The following is a 14,577-nucleotide window of genomic DNA, read 5'->3' on the forward strand; positions in this document are numbered from 1 at the left end:
GCTGGTGTTCAATCCCTGGTCAGGGATCCCGCATACTGCAACGAGAGGAGCCTGCATGCCACAACTAAAGGAGCCCAAATGCTGCAACCAAAGATCCCACATGCCACATCAAAGATCCCACATGAGACAGCGAAGATCCTGTGTGCTGCAACTAAGACCCGGCATAGCCAAATAAATAAATAAATATTAAAAAACAAAACAAAAACACAGCACAAATCATACTCAGTGGTGAGAGACTGAAAGTTTTCCCTGTAAGATCAGGAGCAAGACAAGGATGCCCACTTTCACCACTGCTATTCAATATTGTACTGGAAGTTTTAGGGAGAGCAGTTAGGCAAAAAAAAAAAAAAAAAGGACCTAAATCGGAAAGGAAGAAGTAAAACTGTCGCTATTCACAGAGGACATAATCCTACATAGAGAAAATGGAAAAGAAACCACAAAAGAACTACCAGAACTAATGAACAAATTCAGCAGTGTTTCAGGGTACAAGATCAACTCACAAAAATCAGTTGCGTTTCTATACACCAGCAATGAACAATCCAAAGGGGAAATTAAGAAAACAATACCATTTATAATAGCATCCAAAAGAATAAAGTACCTGGGAGCAAAATTTAACCAAGAAGTTTAAAGACTTGTACACTGAAAACTGTAAAACATTGCTGAAATAAATTAAAGAAGACCTAAATAAATGGTAAGACATTCCATGTTCATGTAGAATACATAACATTTTTAGGATGACAGTACTCCCCAAAGAGATCTCTGGATTAAATGCAATCCCTATTGGAATTCCAATGCACTTTTTTGTAGAAATGGAAAAGCTGACCCTCAAGTTTATATGGGATTGCAAGGGGACCTGAACAGTCAAAATAAGTTTGAAAAAGAAAAAGTCGGAGGACTCACATCTTCTGATATTAAAACTTACTACAAAGCTACAGTAATCCAAACAGTGTGGGATTGCCATAAGGATAAAGTTAGAGACCAATGGAATAGAATCAAGAGTCCAAAAATAAACCCATACTTCCATGGCCAGTTGATTTTCAACAATGTTGCTAAGACCATTTAATGGGGAAAGAATTGTCTCTTCAATAAATGGTGCTAGAACAACTGGATACCCATATGCAAAAGAATGAAGATGGACCTCCCCCACCTCATACCATGTACTAAAGTTAACTCAAAATGGATAAATGGCCTAAATATAAGAGCTAAAACTGTAGAACTCTTACAAGACATAAGATAAATCTTCATGACCTTAAGAGTTAGCTAATGGATTCTTAGACCAAAAGCACAAGCAACAAAAGGGGAAAAAATAGATAAATTGGACTTCACCAAAATTTAAACTTTTTGTGCATCAAAGAACATGAAAGAAAGGGAAAAGACAGCCTATAGAAAGGGAGAAAATATTTGCAAATCATATATCTGATAAAGGTCCATAATATAACAATTCAACAGCAAAAAGACAAACAACCCAACTTAAAAGTGAGCAAAGGACTTAAGTAGACACTTCTTCAAAGAAGATACACAAATAGCCAAGAAGCACATGAAATAATGCTCACCCTCAGTAACCATCAGGGATATGCAAATCAAAGCCACAATGAGGTACCACTTCACACCCACTAGGATGGCTATAATTTAAAAAGAGAAAGAGCGAGCAGAAAAGTGTTAGTAATGGTATGAACAAATTAGAATTTTTGTACATTGCTGGGGGAAATGTAAAATGGTGCAGCCCTGGTGGAAAACAGTTTGACAATTCCTCAAAAAGCTAAATATAGAGTTACTGTCTGACCCAGCAATTCCACTCCCAGGTATATATTCAAAAGAAATGAAAACAGGTACTCTAACAAATATTTACACACAAAAGTTTATGGTGACACTCTTCACAATAGTCAAAAGGTGGAAACAACTGAAATGTATGTGAATGGGTAAACAAAATGTGGTATATACATACAATAGAATGTTACTGAACTATAAAAAGGAATGAAGTACTGATATATGTTGCTATATGGATGAACCTCAAAAACACGGCAAGTGAAAGAAACCAGACAGAAAAAGTCACATATTGTATGATTCCATTTATATGAAAGAACTAGAATAGAGATAGAGAGCAAATTGGTGGTTTCCAGGGGCTGAAGGTAGGGTAGAATGAGGAGTAACTTTTTTTTTTTTTTTTTTTTTTGCGGTACATGGGCCTCTCACTGCTGTGGCCTCTCCCGTTGCGGAGCACAGGCTCCGGACGCACAGGCTCAGCGGCCATGGCTCACGGGCCTAGCCGCTCCGCGGCATGTGGGATCTTCCTGGCATGAACCCGTGTCTCCTGCATCGGCAGGCGGACTCTCAACAACTGCGCCACCAGGGAAGCCCAGGAGTGACTTCTTAATGGATATGGGGTTTTCTTTTGGGGTGATGAAAATGTTTTGAAACTAGATAAGGTGGCAGTGGCACAACATTGTTGATGTGCTAAATGCCACAGTATTATACACTTTAAGATGGTTAGCTTTATGTTATGTGGCTTTCCCTTCAATAATAATAATTTTAAAAAATAATGCAAGTACTAAAAGTAAGCAGGGGTGATGGTGATAAATTCCTTTATCACCTGAAAGTAAGGAGAACCTAATTCTGACTCAAACTCAAATTTGGGAAACAATAGGGAAAGATTGATAAACTAAGCCATATAAACATTTTTTTATATGTTGTAAAACCAATAGCAACATCATAAGCAAGGAAGAATTTTTTCTGCAATTTATATCACATATAGGCTTAATCATCCTAAAATACAGAGAACTTTTACGTATCAGGAAGGAAAAGACCAAAAGTGTGATTTTTGAAAAAGGATAGTTTACAAAGAAAGAAATACAGGTGGCTGTTACACATGTGAAAAGATGCTCAACCTCGATCATAAGAAATATGCAAATTAAAACTACACTGAGGGACTTCCCTGGTGGTGCAGTGGTTAAGAATCCACCTGCCAATGCAGGGGACACGGGTTCGATCCCTGGTCTGGGAAGATCCTACATGCCACAGAGCAACTAAGCCCGTGCACCACCACTGAGCCTGTGCTCTAGACCCCATGAGCCACAGCTACTGAGCCCGTGTGCCACAACTACTGAAGCCCGTGCAAACCTAGAGCCCATGCTCCACGACAAGAGAAGCCACCACAATGAGAAGTCCGCACACCACCACGAAGAGTAGCCCCTGCTTGCCGCAACTGGAGAAAGCCCGCGTGCAGCAATGAAGACCCAACACAGCCAAAAATAAATAAATAAATAAAAATTTTTAAAAATTAAAAAAAAATAAATAAAACTACACTGAGATATCATATCTCACCTATTAGATTGTAAAAAAATCCAAAAGTTTGATAACACATTCTCTTGACAAGTCTATAACGAGAGAGGCAGTTCCATACACTGTTGGTGGGAGTGCAAAATGGTACAACCCCATATGAAGGTAAATTTTGTAATATCTCAGAGAATTACAGATACAGTTACTCTCTTATCTAATAATACAATTTTAGGAATCTATTCTGAAGCTACTGTACACAAAGTTGAAATAACATTTGTATACAGTTATTGTGACATAATTTATGTTGTTTATTTATTATTTTTGGAAACAACCCCAAAGTTCTTCAGTACAAGAGTGGTTGAATAAACAGTGGTATGTCCACTCAAATGAGTACTATGGATCTGTTAAAACTAATGAGGAAGGTCTATGTGTTTTGATAGGAAGTAATCTCCAGGATATATTGTTAAGTGGATAAAAAAAGGTGCAGAATAGTGTTGATAGTATGTTACCTATTCTATAAGGAGGGGAAATAAGGGGAAAATACACATATTTGCAAAAAGAAATGATAAAAGTAAACACCAGAAACTAATAAAAATGTTTACCACTGGACAGCAATAGGAATGGGGCTGAAGGGCATGAAGAAAAAGGAACTTCCTCTGAATATGCCTTTTTATAAACCTTTGACTTGTGAACCTGTAAATGTTTTTCAAAATATAAGACTAAATCAAAAGAAGTGAATCCTAAAATTGGAAAAAAAAATGGAAAGAAATTACCCTAACTTTATATCAAAATAGTAACATAATCACACAGGGAAAATAATTTTTCAAATAACTTCGGAATACTGTACTTTGACTGTAAATCCTTTAGTGGAACAAAAAGAAATATAAAATAATTTTAATCCTCATTCAGTGGTTTAATTGTTAGTAGTGATATTGATACTATTTTGAAACATATGTCATATGCACACACACATATAATAGAGTAATGCAAATAAGTAATTATGTTTCTGTTATTAGGAATAAGAATTCTCAAAGTCAGATAAATTATATATAAATATAAATTCAGAAGATTTTTAAAGTGCTGTAATGTTAAATTTGAATTGAAAATGTCAATATGAATTCCATTTTTTAATGCTTTTTCTAATATCATGCATTAGAAAGAGTATCAATGACTTCCCTTGGCACCTAGATTTTGGTCTCTACATATCATTCCCCAGTAAAAGCAACCAGGATTCCATGGTTGGATTCCTGGTCTAGGCCCATGTTTTTTAACCTTCTTCTTTTTTTTTTTTTTTTTTTACTAAAATCACACCCCCTCCTACAGAGCCTTTTTAGACTTTTTTCCTCCAATCACTCCCCGCCACCTGAAATTTTAATACCACAGATAAACTTTATGTCTGTTTATGTATTGTAGCCATTTGATGGACCACAAACCAGTGGAATATCTAAGTTTCTTCACTTTCACCAAGAACCAATTTTATTGAGGATGCATGATCTAGGGCAAGGAAAGCACAAGGTGATCCTGAGGCATGTTGTAACAGAAGCAAGGAAGCAATCAAGCCTGAAGAGGCTCCCACTGACCAGAATTGGAATATTTTAGCATTAAAAAGAATAATTTATTGTAATTGATTAAAGTGCACTGAACATGTAAACATCTACAAGCTCATAATGAATCTTACAAAAAAGAGAACAAAAATAAAATAAAATAATAATCATCTGTCACTATTGATGAATACTTTTCACCAGCTCTTTCTTCTGAAAACTAATTAAAGGGAAATAAACATTTATCCTTCCTTTTCAGTAAGAACTGCAGTTTAATGTAATCAAATGGCCCCAGTTAAAGAGAGAAAGCTCTTCTTTACAGAAAATATGCCAGCTAATAAATACAGAATTGATAGAATTAGAAAATCACCACTTGACAGTCCTAATAAAGTAATTAAGGATCATCAGTGGATACTAACACAATTAGGTGAAATGTTGATCAGGTTCCACAGTGCCAAAGGATTACCTCTAATCAGAAGGGGAAAACTTTACAATGGTGAGATCTCATGGGCCCCACTTTAACTTTGTTAGTAAATTTAGCCTTAGTGGGATAATGAGACATTATGTTCATCTAGTATGATGCAATATAAAGTACACAGGATCACCTCTTGAAGTATTCTTGCCAAAGTTATTTATTTATTTACTTATTTATTTATTATTTTTTTTGGCTGTGTTGGGTTTTCATTGCTGCGCACGGGCTTTCTCTAGTTGCAACAAGTGGGGGCTACTCTTCACTGTGGTGCTCAGGCTTCTCATTGCAGTAGCTTCTATTGTTGTGGAGTACCGGCAGTAGGTGCATGGGCTTCAGTAGTTGCAGCATGTGGGCTCAGTAGTTGTGGCATGCGGGCTCTAGAGCGTGCAGGCTTCAGTAGTTCTGGCGCACAGGCTTAGTTGCTCCACAGCGTGAGATCTTCCCAGACCAGGGATCGAACCTATGTCTCCTGCATTGGATTCTTAACTACTACACCACCAGGGAAGTCCCAAAGTTATTTAAACTGAATCATTGAACCAGTCAGAATGGCCATCATCAAAAAATCTACAAACGATAAATGCTAGAGAGGGTGTGGAGAAAAGGGAGCCCTCCTACACTGTTGGTGGGAATGCAAACTGGTGCAGCCACTATGGAGAACAATATGGAGGTTCCTTAAAAAACTAAAATTAGAGCTACCATATGATCTAGCAATCCCACTCCTGGTCATATATGCAGAGAAAACTGTAATTTGAAAAGATACATGCACCCCAATGTTCATAGCAGCACTATTTACAGTAGCCAAGACATGGAACCAACCTAAATGTTGATCGACAGATAAATGGATAAAAAAGATGTGGTACATATATACAATGGAATATTACTCAGCCATAAAAAAGAATAATTAATGCCATTTGCAGCAACATGGATGGACCTAGAGATTATCATAGTAAGTGAAGTCAGACAAAGATAAATATCATATGATATCACTTATATTTTGAATCTAAAATATGATACAAATGAACTTATTTATAAAATAGAAATAGACTCATAGCCATGGAAAACAAATTTATGGTTACCAAAGGGGAAAGGGGGGAGAGGGATAAATTAGGAATTTGGGATTAACATATACATACTACTATATATAAAATAGATAGCCAACAAGAACCTACTGTATAGCACAGGTAACTATATTCAATATCTTGTAATAACATATAGTGGAGACAAATCTGAAAAAGAATATATATACACATAACTGAATCACTTTGCCATACACCTGAAACTAACATTATAAATCAACTATACTTCAATTTTTTAAAAATTATCAAAACCTAAAAAAAATTATTAAAAATGTAAGCATTTGTTTTTACACTAAAAAAAGAAAAAGAAAAACACCTCAAATGGACTTCCCTGGTGATGCAGTGGTTAAGATTCTGCCTGCCAATGCAGGAGACACGGGTTCAATTCCTGGTCCGGGAAGATCCCACATGCCGTGGAGCAACTAAGCCCGTGCACCACAACTACTGAGCCTGAGCTGTAGAGCCCGTGAGTCACAACTACAGAGCCTGCATGCCACAACTACCGAAGCCCACGCTCCTAGAGCCCGTGCTCCACAACAAGAGAAGCCACCGCAATGAGAAGCATGTGCACTGCAACGAAGACTAGCCCCCACTCGCCGCAACTAGAGAAAGCCCGTGTGCAGCAACAAAGACCCAATGCAGCCAAAAATAAAAAATTAAAAACAAACAAGAGGGCTTCCCTGGTGGCGCAGTGGTTGAGAGTCCGCCTGCCGATGCAGGGGACACGGGTTCGTGCCCCGGTCCGGAAAGATCCCACATGCCGCGGAGGGGCTGGGCCCGTGAGCCATGGCCGCTGAGCCTGCACGTCCGGAGCCTGTGCTCCACAACGGGACAGGCTACAACAGTGAGAGGCCAGCGTACCACAAAAAAAAAAAAAAAAAAAAACCAAGAAAGAACACCTGAATCATTGAATCAAGCCTTTTGTATCTGTCAGTTTATAGGAAATACAAGGGATAGTGAAACAAGTTAAATGTTTCAGTGAGGAAGCAATCAGACAAATCCAGAGTGTGGAATGTGACATTCTGTGAGACAGCTGGCCTGTTCTTTTCAAAAAGTCACTATGAGGGACTTCCCTGGTGGCACAGTGGTTAAGAATCCGCCTGCCAATGTAGGGGACACGGGTTCGATCCCTAGTCCAGGAAGATCCCACACACCACAGAGCAACTAAGCCCATGTGCCACAACTTATGAGCCTGTGCTCTAGAGCCCGCAAGCCACAACTACTGAGCCCATGTGCCACAACAACTGAAGCCTGCACACCTAGAGCCCATGCTCCACAACAAGAGAAGCCACCACAATGAGAAGCCCACGCACCGCCACGAAGAGTAGCCCCCGTTCACCGCAACTAGAGAAAGCCTGCAAGCAGCAACGAAGATCCAATGCAGCCAAAAATAAATAAATAAATTTATTTTTTTAAAAAGTCAGTATAAAAAAAATAGGGGGGAGCTCGATTCTAGGTTAACACATTATTGACTGGGGGATTTTTGCAGAAACTAACACCTGTGGCCATAATACATCTCCAGTCAAAAATGTGTTAAAAGAGACTTTGGAGACATAATAAAATGGAATGCACAGTTCATGTTTGGATCTTACTATAAAAGACATTTTGGGAATAATTGGGGGAAATTTGAATATGGATTGGGTACTAAGATGATATTAGGGTATTTTTAAATTTTGTTAAGTTTATTAATGGTGTATGGCTGTGTAGGAAAATTCCTTATATTTTAGAAATGAATACTGAAGCATTTAGAGGTGAAATGTCTCATACTGTTCGTCATTTATTTTAAAGAACTTCAGCATGAAGAAATAGATGAAACAAATACGGCAAAATGTTAACATGTTAAATATAGGAGATGAATATATAGGTATTGATTGTACTAGTCTTTCAACTACTTTTATTTTTTTTAATATATTTATTTATTTTTGGCTGCGTTGGGTCTTCGTTGCTGGGCACGGGCTTTTTCTAGCTGCTGCAAGCGGGCACTACTCTTCCTTGCAGTGTGCGGGCTCCTCATTGCAGTGGCTTCTCTTGTTGCAGAGCACGGGCTCTAGGAGCATGGGCTTCAGTAGTTGTGCCATTTGGGCTCAGTAGTTGTGGCTCGCGGGCTCTAGAGCGCAGGTTCAGTAGTTGTGGCGCATGGGCTTAGTTGCTCCGCGGCATGTGGGATCTTCCCAGACCAGGGATGAACCCGTGTCCCCTGCATTGGCAGGTGGATTCTTTCTTTTTTTTTTGGCCACGCAGCACGTGGGATCTTAGTTCCCTGACTAGGGTTTGAACCCGCACCCCCTGCATTGGACGCACGGCATCTTAACCATGGGACCACCAGGGAAGTCCCAGCAGGTGGATTCTTAACCACTGCGCCACCAGAGAAGTCCCTCAACTACTTTTTAAAAAATATGTTTGACAATATTCATAATATAAAGTTTAAAATATTAAAAATGGTTTGTATGAAGGGTCCCTAGGAAATGCTACTTCTCAGTCTGAGGAAGTATAAGTTGGTTTTCACTTATATTGACAACCTGTGGTTCTTGAATTCTTCCTCATAGCCTTTTTTTTTCTTCCCTCTCTCTCCCTCACCTGTCCAGCGCTCTTTGACTCTATGCACAGCAACCAGACCTCTGATAGCCCGTTTTCTCCACCTCGCACTCTTCATTCACCTACCCTGCAACTCCGGCAGCGCTCTGAAAAGCCCCCTTGGTGTAAGTAATTGTTTTGGAACTGCCTAGAGAAGGCCAAGAGGGAATGGAGGGATTGGTGAATAAGAGACTCGTCACAGGAGGGAAACAAAGATGAGGGTTGAAGGACCAGGAGTAACCAGGCAGGGAAGCAGTTGCACTTGCTGTTTCCAAGATGAAGGGCGGATCTGTTTATTCTCTCTCATCCGTCGCCTCTGTCCTCCATGTGCCCTCTATCTCCTTGGAGGGGCTCCTTAATGGTAGTGGCTCAGAGGGTCCTTTAGGGAAGAAAAGATGAAGGCTGCATTCTCCTCAAGTCCCCATTTGGTCTCTACAGCTTTCTCAGTAGAAATGACTTGGGAGGAAACCTAGATATATAGAAAAGCTGGGGAAAAGAAACTAGAATCTGCTACTACTTTCTACCTGTCCCTTCTTTCAAGGTGTCTGTTCTCATTTGTAAGTTCAAGTTCAGGTGCTGCTTTTTCCCATCTCTTCCTTATAATCTCTAGCCTATCACTATTTATCCTTGGTAACAGTGTGAACAGTGGAGCCACAAGGAGTTCTTAGGGTAATTGTAGAGGGGGAGAGATACCAGTGGTGACCAGACAGGGGATAAGGCCCAGAGACACTGGCAATGGAAGAATCCTTCCCATATTCGTCCTACCTCCAGGGACTATCTAAAATCAAACATTATTTTAATTGGATAGAACTGAAGCAAAGATTCATATTTTTAGCATTGGGGCAAACAGTTGTAGAATTTTGCCCTTCTCCTAGCACCCTCTAAGCAGAAGAAACTTTCCTTCCTGACACCAAGAATTCTTCCCCTGAATTTCAGATTATCCTATATTCCCCTTGCCATTGGTCCTTTTACCTCTGTCCAATAGTGTTTATAGGTTCTGTGCCCTAGAAATCTTATCTTTCTTCAACTTCTATTTCTGTCTGAACTCTTTGATTTGTCTGAATCAAACTACTAGCTAAATATTAAGGCTACTTCTATCCTTGGGTGAACTCAGCTTACACATGTTTTCTTCTTTTTTAAATCTCAGTATCAGATGTATAGCCTCACTGGTAGACATTTTCTTTAGGGTCTGTCTGTCTACCCTAAATAGGCCTTGTTGGCCCCAAACCACATTCCTCTTTTTTTTTTTTTTCCCATTTGAAGCATGCCTCATATAATCCTTTACTGCAGCGGTCCCCAACCTTTTTGGTATCAGGGACTGGTTTCGTGGAAGACAATTTTTCCACGGACCAGTGGGGAGGGGCATGGTTCAGGCGGTAATGGAGTGATAGGGAGCGATGGCAAGCGGCTGGCAGATGAAGCTTCTTTGCTAGCCCACCGCTCACCTCCTGCTGTGCGGCCTGGTTTCTAACAGGCCTCGGAAGCGGGGGTGCCGCTGGGGACCCCTGCTTTACAGAAAAGAGATAGCTGGAATTCCTTAAACTCAATGTTGGAGCCTTTGCAGACTCAGGTTTACCAACTTCCCTGGTTCTCATTGATGACAAGCTATTCAGGTGTCCCCGATTTCCAAAATCTATCATTATTGATATCAGAGTGCTTTAAAGCTACAGTACCATCAATTAGTATGATATTTACAAAGGGAAAAGTAGATTAGTCTCCTACTAGAGATTAATGAAGAGGTAGAAGTTGGGGTAGGAGTTGTCCCACAGTGTAACTGAAGACTCTAAGGCCTTCATTTACTACTGTCAAGATCTAGGAATTAGTTTTTGTATTTTATATGTATATAATATCCATAAGCCTGTAACACTGTATGTCCCAAGACTTAGAGGGTCTTAACCCTGGATCTGTAGATGGATTTCAGGCTAAAGTCTATGAACCCCAGGAATTATATGTAAAGATGAGGGGGAATATCCATATGTACATTTTCCTGGGAAGATAGTCCATGACTTTCATTAGAATTTCAAAGGGGGTCAGTGACCCTCAGAAAGGTTAATTAAGAACTGCTGCCATTAAAAAAAATGAAAGAACTGCCGCCATTTAGAGATTTCATGGCAGTCTTCCATCTTTGAGTAAATCATTTTCCTTCCTATTATTCTGATTCACAAAGTTTTTCTACATTTTCCTGCTTACTTGTCTCTTGGGCAGTAAATAAAGGTTACCTCTGCCCCAGAAATGTGCTTTAAAGAAATAATTCTTAACAAAAGATATACATCAGATTTAACTGGGAGTGTTTCAACATCCCACACCTTTACCCTAAATGTAGAATTAGAATCTCTGGAGATGGAATCTGGAAATATCTATTTTTTAAAAAAATTTCCCATAATTTTGGTATGTAACCCTAATTATGAACCACTGGTATGAAGTGTTCATATGCCTCCAAAGTAAGAATGAGGGGCCATGGGAATTTGGAGTTGGAATGGGGGTACATTTATGAAAGAACTGGATGAAGTGGGCCTCAGCACTGTCTCCTGAAGTCTTAGATGTCCCTTAGTGCCACTCCTGTAGTATACCTTAGGCCAAAGCAACAGTTCCTGGGCTAGGCTAACTTAGGAGTCTCTGCATAACTTAAGAAGAATTCAGACCCTCTTTCCCGAAGACATGAGTAATATAGGCCGTCTGTTCTGGCATTTGAACTACATACATAGAACCTACTCTTCCATCTTGTCTGACTTGGTCTCCTGACTTTGCTTTGCAGACAGCAGTGGCCCTTCCAGCACTGTGTCCAGCGCTGGTCCTTCCTCCCCTACTGCAGTGGATGGTAACTGCCATTTTGGCTTCAGTGATCACCCCTCCCTAAATTCACATGTGACTGAAGAACATCAAGGCCTTGGGCTGCTCCAGGAGACCATTGGGAATGGAGCACAAGAGCTCCCCATAGAAGGGGAACAAGAGCCTTTTGAACGAAACCAGTCCCCACAGGAACCACCTGTGGAAACCAGCCAGCCATGCCAGAAGGTTGCTGAGGAGGTCAGCCAACCATGCCAGAACATCCCTGAAGAGGTCAGCCAGCCATGCCAGGAAGTCCCTGACATCAGCCAGCCATGCCAGGAGAACCATGATGATGTTAACCAGACATGCCAGGAGGTCCCTCAGATCAGCCAACCATGCCAGAATGCCAGCCAACTGTACCAGAAAGTCTCTGAGGAAGCTTGCGAGCTTTGCCAGGAGAACTCTGAGGAGGACAACCAGCCATGCCAGGCGGTCCCTGTGGAGGTTGGCAGGCGGGTCCCTGGGTTCCCTGTAGGGGTTGGTGGCCTGGCCCAGGAAATCCTCATGGAAGTCGGCAAACCAGCCCAAGGGATCCCTGAGGAGCTCAGCCAGCCATGCCAGGAATTCTCTGGGGACATTGGCAGGCTGGCCCAAGAGGCTTCTGCAATCATTTTGTTGTCTCAGGACATCCCAGAGGTTGATAAACCATCCCAAGAGTTCCCTGGGGAGGGTGATCTGCATGTCCAGGAGGTCCCAGAGGAGGTGAATCAGCAGCAGTCCTATGTGGTCCCTGAGTTGATTGACCAGCTGTCTGGAGAGGATGTTCCTGAAGTCCAGTATCCATCTAGCAATGTAAACCCTCAGAGCCAGTCTCTAGCCCGTGACCAGAACTCACCCCTTCCACCAGCAACATGTGATTAATCATTTTCTCATTAGTGGTGTCACACATACCAGACATTTGAGCTAGCAAATTTTTCTGTTGGCTAACTCACCCGCCAGCATTAAGGCCTTGGATCTCACCAGAGGTGTCTGAGGAAGCAGTCCTCTTGGCATGAAGCATACCTGTGCCAGAGCTGGGCTTGGGGAGGAGCCAACTTCAGGTTAAAGCAGCTGTTGACTTCTCACCTAGCCATTAGACTTGAAAACGATTTCCTTCAAGAGGTAAATGGGTCTATCATTACCTAACTTTCTCTGATCATCCCAGGAAATCCCAGATTGGTAAAGGAATTGCCACTTAACTGCTGAAGACAACACCTGGGGATAGCAAGTGCAAAAGGGGACTCCAAGGTCTCTACTTTTCCGGAAAATATTCACAACTTTTCAAGGTACCCTTAGACCATATGCGCATTCAGGGGACTCTTGTCTTTGTTAGTATCCTCAGGTGGGCCCAGGATGGCTGTCTGAAATGTCTGGGAAAAAAGAGTTCTTTTCCCAAACAAATACCCATCATGGCCACAAATTTTTAGATTGGGCTTATGGATGTTTCCATATCATCCCAGGTGCCCTCTCTGCCCTAGTCCTGTTCCTCTGGGCAATAGCTCTAGGGAAAAATAGGTATTAGATTGCTGTGAAAATTTCAGAGTAACTACTTAAAATGCTCTGGGGGTTCTTGGCCAATCTGTAAAGCTGGGCCTCCTTTTGTTGTGGGACTATATGGCTTAGGAGATATTGTAGTAGAGAAAAATCAGGTTCTATTTTAAGCAATCAGCAGAGATCAGTATTGTACAGACATGAGCAAAGATTATATATATATTTCTGTAGTCGAGTCAGGGACAGACTGGCCAAAGACCAAATACTCCAGGGTCCCCATAGGATTTGTCCTCATATCATTGTGTCTTTAAGGCCAGGTGTGATTATGAAGCTTTTCCCAAAGATCTGGGGATGGGGATGGGGATGGGGGTGAGTAGGAGGGGTAATGTGGTCATTGGAGTTGGGGGCCGGAACATTATGAGTGCTCAATAAATATAAAATAATGAGAATAGTCAACCATAATAATGGTGGTGATGATGTATGTCCTTGTGAATTCAAGAATGAATGACTGGGGACTTCCCTGGCGGCACAGTGGTTAAGACTCTGTGCTCCCAATGCAGGGGGTCGGGGTTCAATCCCTGGTCAGGGAACTAGATCCCACATGCATGCTGCAACTAAGAGTTCGCATGCCACAACTAAGGAGGCTGCTGGCCGCAACTAAGGAGCACCTGTGCTGCAACTAAGGAGTCTGCGAGCCACAACTAAGACCTGGCACAACCAAATAAATAAATATTTAAAAAAAAAAGAATGAATGACTGTAGGTCAGTCAAGTCTGTGACTGAATTAATCTGAACCAGTCAAAAGCCATTGTAGTTGAGCAGGAATGGACCTTAAAAATATGGAGATTAAACATCCCAGGAGGTCCCTATGGCAATCAGCCTACAATCCCAAAATTTCTTAAATAAATAGTGTTACCGGGAAGAGAGGTTCTATCTCTGTGAAGCACCAAAGGGTACAGTGCCTTCTCACCAGATCGTTGGAATCACCCTCTTAATTTTTAACTGATGCTTGGGAGTGTCAGGAGTTGATATAAACGGCGTGTGCTTTCTTTACCCCCTTGATGTCTTTACACTGGGAAAGCCTAGAACACTAGGGGGGCTGGAATATCCCCCTCCGCATGTATTCACATTCACAACTTGGCCTTTCCTGACATACCCAGGACTATAAAGGGTTTCACTGCAGAGGAAAATCCAACATTTTATAATACTTCATGGAAAGCCTGACTGCACAGGTGAAAGCTGTTTACAACCTCAATAGGCTCTGGATCTCTTAGGGCCCCTCAATTCCTTACCTCTTTGGTGTTCTCCTACACAAGGTATCTGATGCTGGTTATTCGGTC

The 14,577-nt window shown here is 41.2% G+C and overlaps 1 protein-coding gene across 25 annotated transcripts in view; it reads left to right on the top strand.

Annotated features, from left to right (window-relative positions):
- The window catches only part of PPIP5K1 (diphosphoinositol pentakisphosphate kinase 1), a 49,135-nt gene extending 35,448 nt beyond the window's left edge, over positions 1-13,687 (top strand). For 24 of the 25 annotated variants that reach the window (XM_033435607.2, XM_033435617.2, XM_033435620.2 and 21 more), the window contains 2 exons: positions 8,951-9,064; positions 11,695-13,687. In XM_033435607.2, coding sequence (XP_033291498.1) covers positions 8,951-9,064; positions 11,695-12,629 — 1,049 coding nt within the window. In that variant the 3' untranslated portion in view covers positions 12,630-13,687. Of the gene's footprint in view, positions 1-4,689; positions 7,786-8,950; positions 9,065-11,694 lie in introns of those variants that run through there. The other variant, XM_033435622.2, reaches the window with a different exon arrangement.
- Positions 13,688-14,577: the final 890 nt, after the last annotated feature.

Source organism: Orcinus orca, chromosome 2 (assembly GCF_937001465.1).
Source record: "Orcinus orca chromosome 2, mOrcOrc1.1, whole genome shotgun sequence".
Lineage (NCBI taxonomy): Eukaryota > Metazoa > Chordata > Mammalia > Artiodactyla > Delphinidae > Orcinus > Orcinus orca.